We start from the raw sequence: 4,962 nt of genomic DNA, 5'->3' as shown, positions 1-4,962 counted from the left end.
ATGCCTAGAGAGAGTCAGGCTCCATCCCATTCACATGACTTTGAGCGTACGGATGATCAGTCTGAAGAGGAGCCTCTCACTGACCAATCTCAGGAGGAGCATCCTAACCGGTCCAATGCCTCCTCATCAAAGAGGAAAAGAGGGCCTACACGTTGCAAAAAGACTTGGGGCCGACAAGGACCGCCGGAACCAGTTGAATTCAACCAAATTGGGCAGCCAGATTCAGAAAATACAAATCCTTTCGAAAGTTTCCTCGGAAATATTGCGAGGACAGGTGAAAAATGTCCTATCTCATATAGGGACTGGAGGAGGGTTCCACTTGAAAAAAAAGAAGATATGTGGGCAATTGTCAAGGTAAACGTTGTTGAATCTGTATATATGTCTACATTTACTTTTATTATTCTAACCTAATGATACTTATATTTCACTTGACATGTAATACAGACTAAATATGACGTTCCTGAAGACAACAAGCCGTATGTTATAGCAGACCTTGGGAAGAAATGGCGGGAATGGAAGTCAACCCTGAGGACTAAATACTTCCTCCAAAATGAACCACCACCACCTGGAAGCGTGATCCCGTCAGAATATCAAATTCTATGCGACTTTTGGAACTCTCCTGAAGGGCAGGTAGACAATATTACCTCCTGTATTATTCTCTCCTTTAAAATATTATAGTTATATAACTATTTATTGTTTTCACACTGCAGAAACTTTGCGCAACAAATAAGGCAAACCGAGCCCAACAAACGATAGCACACACTGCCGGTTCGCGGAGCTATGCAAGAGTGACCAAGATGGAGGTAATTTCAGCAACCTTTATGTTGATTTACTATCTCTTTTTTTATATTGATCACTTGCTGTCATTATTGAAATGAGTACAGTTCAAAGCTAAGAAGAAAATGCCGAGCCGTGCAGATACGTTTGTGATTACCCATACGAAAAAAGACGGGGAGGCTGCAGATCCTAAATCCAAGGAGATTATGGTATGTTTTACATAATTTGTTATTTAGGTCAACAATTTATATAACTTGTCATTATTTTCCCTCATATTTTTCAAGGCAAAAATCAAAGAGCGTCAGGAGCAGAATCCCGAACCTGAATCGAGCGGGATCCCTTCCAGAGATGACCTCTTCGGCCAGTTAATGGGCGAAGAGACACGTGGTAGGGTGCGTATGCTTGGGTTTTTTGCTACTCCCTCTACAACATTGGGCACTGCAACTAGGCCTCCTCAACCCCGAGGAAACAGTTTGCATCTTAACACGAAAATGGCCCAATTAGAACAGGTGAATGCAATTATGGCAGAGGAGCTGACACAAGTGAAACAACAAATGTCGCAGATCTTAACCCACCTCCAGGGCGTCAGCCCCAACTACGTAAGTTTTTCACTATGTCCCTTAGGACTAATACGTAAATATTTCATTTCATACATTTATTACACTATCTTTCTTAGCAGACTCCCGAAGATGGTTTGCAGTCGCGAGCTAATGCACCTTCCTCTTCTGGCAGTCATGGATTACGATCACCCTCCTCAGACGAGGTATAAATCTGTTATGTAAATTCTGACTTGATATTTCGATCATCTACATAAGTCATTAATTTTGTTTCTTATAATGTTGATAAGGTTGTTTTATTGAGTAAAATACGAAAGGGAGTTCAAGTGGCAAGGGGCATTTTTCTGAGTAGAGATCCGAATGATGAGGTTGATGATTTGCCGATTGGACTTGGATACTCCGTGGTCCAAATCGATGTCGTATTTGAGCCGGAGGAACCTTTGCTAAAGCCATCCCTATACCTCAAGACTATTGGAGATGCAGCGGGAGCACCAGTCGCTTGGCAGTCCTATCTTGTAAGTAAATGACCAATGAAAATTTTACCACTCCTTATTTTTGCTGCTATTAACTTGGTGTTTCTAATTTATTTTAATATTTTTTTGTTTGATTTCTTCTTGCAGATTAGACCAGCTCATACTGCTTGAGGCCGACCTCTACTATATGTTTTGATTGTTTTTCAGTTTCATAGTTGGTTTTCAGACTATATACCTTTTGTTGCATTGTAATAGACATTTTGAGTTTGTAAAGTTTCTTCGTTTATGGACTTTTGTATATCTTCTTCGTATAACGGGTCTCTTACTTTATCTAGAATTAAAACTTGTGCGCATTATATTGCTCGTTTGCCTATTTTATTGCTATGGTGTTACTGTTTAACTTTGAGGCTTTGGTGGTTTTGAGTAGATACCTAATTACTGAACAACAAATGTGGACAAGCTTGAGAAGGTACAATTCAATCAATTTTGTATGTAATATTGCCTTATTTGTCTTCTTCTTTTTATTTATTCACACATAATTTTTTTCAGGAGTTCGTTGTAGAGCTTGCGTGCCATGACTGAAATGAATGGGATGTAATGTTCTACAAGGTAGATGCGGATTGGACCGGCTACTACCAAGAAGAATGTCGGTACTCAAGAACTACAATATCCTGCAAAAGGTGTGCATAGTCACGTGCAATATTTTAGTTAGTTTGATTGTGGTTATGGTCCAAATGCTGGCATAAAAACATCTACTACTATTGAACATATTTGCCTGCTACAATCTGAAGAGGCAAAAAATTCAATTTTGGACTCTTTTCTGGAAGTATCGAGAAGGAAACTTGAGCTGAATTCACAAAGTGCTTGTTTCATCTCTGAGGGTGAAAATTCTAAGGTAAGCTGATCTTTAGAAGCTTTCATACAGCCAAGGTAATAAATCTAGCACTAAATCTAGCGCTATATGGCACATCATTCTGAGGTAAGCTAGTGGAGCCTGGAAGTTAACAAGTTTCATATTGGAAATTAGGGACCTAGTTCAGATAATCAAGCCACAATTTCAGCATATTCTGAGTTCTGCCAATGAAAAAGCTGATAAGTTGGCAAAGGATGGGGTGGTGGAGATAGTCAATATACATGTAGAGGTAGAGGGTGTAGATTTGTAGTTGTGGGGAGGGTCTTTGCCTCTCTAGGTTGTGCTGTAAGTACTGAGGGGGACACCTTGTCCCTATGCTCACTGCTGTATTTTCTGCGTACTTACTGTAATGTTTTGGATTTTCAGATAAATCGTTATCTTTCAAAAAAAAAATAAAAAATGACATGTCATATGGCTCAGGCTCTCTGTCCAGGAGTTTGAAGGGTCAGGTTCTAGAGTTGATGCATTTTTTTTACTTTATTTTTTGTAGGAAATGAAGAGTCGGAATTAGCTTGGTCGTTCTGATTTTAATGGTCTGCATCTATTTGCTGTTGATTGGTTACTAATTATGGGATGATAACATGTCATAATACTTTTTTAATTTTCATGAGGCAGGGAAGAGTCCTGATGGTCGGGGAAGCATTGGACAGGTTATTGTAGCAAAAAATGAGATGTGTTGGGGAGGTTGGGAGGTGTCATGAGTTTAGATTATAATAAAGTGTAGGGAGCATGGCAGCAAGAGGGCCAAGTTATGAAGGACCTTTTTCGCAGTGTTAGATTTAGATTAGTCGAATTCTTAAAGATTCAGAGTACAATAGAGTCCTCTAGTTAATTACTTAACTGTTGGAGGAAATCACCCCATTGATTGTCAATTCAGATAGTAGGGTGTAGAGTGGCAAAACCCAAAGTGACTTTTTGTGAGATCCTACATTCCCATCCTTGTTGTGACATCTTTGGTTAGGAGAAGTTCCTTTGCGCCATGCATTCGTAAATCGCTTCAATCTTGTTAGCTGCAAGGATAGGGAGGTGGACGTGTCCATCCGTTAAAATAGAGTGCGGAAGAGTGGTTTGGGGCTCGCTGTTTTGTAGAATTTTTCTACATTGCCCATCAGCTAACAGGTTATGGTGGGCAGTCCTATGATGGTTTGAGGTAGCATGGGCCTTTGCTCCAACTCTTAAAGAGTTATTTCAAAGTTTGTGGAGTCCAAAACTTTCAGAGAGACTCCCTTTTGGAATGTGGTTTCATATGCTTCCATTTGGACTGGAATGAAAGAAATCTGTGTTTTTGAAGGAGTCAGAAAGTCCTTGAGGCAGTTGTTCTGAGAGGTAAAGTTCACGATTGTTCAATAAGTATTAGGGAAAACTAAGTTCAAAGGTCTTTCCATAACATCTCTATAATTGATGCTCATTGGGGAATCCCAAACCTTCAGAAATATGAGGAGTGTTTAGATAAAGTAACAACACATCGCTTTGGAAAGTTTGAGACCTGATTCCATGGCCTGGTCCACAAGTTATGTCTGTTGCTTTGACGTTTTTCTTCCAAATCATCATTGCTGATTGATAGGCTTGTTCATAACATTGGTTGCATTATGTGAATGAAGGTGAGAAGTTTCCTTGGAGCTTAATGAATATGGTTATATATTGGACATGTGAGTTGTTGCAAGTTGTAAATTACCATCTTCGTCATGAGCAGGCTCTGTCACCAACACATAAACCTAAGGAGGGAGTGTCAAGTCCTCTGTTTTTGGGTCTCACTTTCCTGTTCCTTAGCTTATATGTAGGGTCATCTATGTCTTCTTTTACCTTTTTTTTTGTGACTGTCAGACAGGGAAAAAAAAAGAATCATGCAACCTGTTAAAAACCATCTTTGTGAAAGAAAATTTCAGCTCTAGAGTCCAGCACCTTTTGTTCTACTGAATGACAAGGCATTCAAAGAATGTTCTTGTTTCATACTCTTCTTAGTTTAGATAACAACTGTGGATAAGATGCTTAATATATGCAACTTATAAAGGACAATTTTTACAAATATAATATGGTTACAAGAAATTTTGTCCTATATATTCCTTTCGTTTATTGTCCTTTAAGTTTTCCTTAAAATTTCATGGATATAATTTTTTATTTGCATATCCTTATTCACTGTTGCGTGTTATGATTTACCATTTTAAATTTGTGAGGTTGACAGTGCTATTTTGCTCATCGCAGGTTGGCATTGAGGTCGCTAAGCTATTCTTAAATGAAGGGG

The 4,962-nt window shown here is 39.0% G+C and overlaps 1 protein-coding gene across 1 annotated transcript; it reads left to right on the top strand.

Annotated features, from left to right (window-relative positions):
- LOC143850094 (uncharacterized) lies at window positions 1-2,033 on the top strand. The gene is made up of 8 exons (XM_077359404.1): window positions 1-354; window positions 445-630; window positions 711-803; window positions 885-986; window positions 1,062-1,376; window positions 1,457-1,540; window positions 1,625-1,849; window positions 1,955-2,033. The coding sequence occupies exons 1-8, from the start codon at window positions 1-3 to the stop codon at window positions 1,976-1,978; spliced, it is 1,383 nt and encodes a 460-aa protein (XP_077215519.1). The 3' UTR covers window positions 1,979-2,033.
- The last annotated feature ends 2,929 nt before the right edge of the window (window positions 2,034-4,962 follow it).

Source organism: Tasmannia lanceolata, unplaced genomic scaffold (assembly GCF_043159265.1).
Source record: "Tasmannia lanceolata isolate RefF3 unplaced genomic scaffold, GAP_Taslan_0.1 ptg000018l, whole genome shotgun sequence".
NCBI lineage: Eukaryota > Viridiplantae > Streptophyta > Magnoliopsida > Canellales > Winteraceae > Tasmannia > Tasmannia lanceolata.
The sequence above is the reverse complement of the archived record's forward strand: the minus strand, read 5'-3'. Positions and strand labels throughout refer to the sequence as shown.

What these genes read in the sequence shown, in the direction of transcription:
- LOC143850094 (XM_077359404.1), top strand. Translation starts at nt 1, where the DNA reads ATGCCTAGAGAGAGTCAGGCTCCATCCCATTCACATGACTTTGAGCGT. An exon ending in GGAACTCTCCTGAAGGGCAG is followed by an intron (nt 631 to 710) that starts GTAGACAATATT and finishes TTCACACTGCAG; the next exon opens with AAACTTTGCGCAACAAATAA. An exon ending in GATCACCCTCCTCAGACGAG is followed by an intron (nt 1,541 to 1,624) that starts GTATAAATCTGT and finishes AATGTTGATAAG; the next exon opens with GTTGTTTTATTGAGTAAAAT.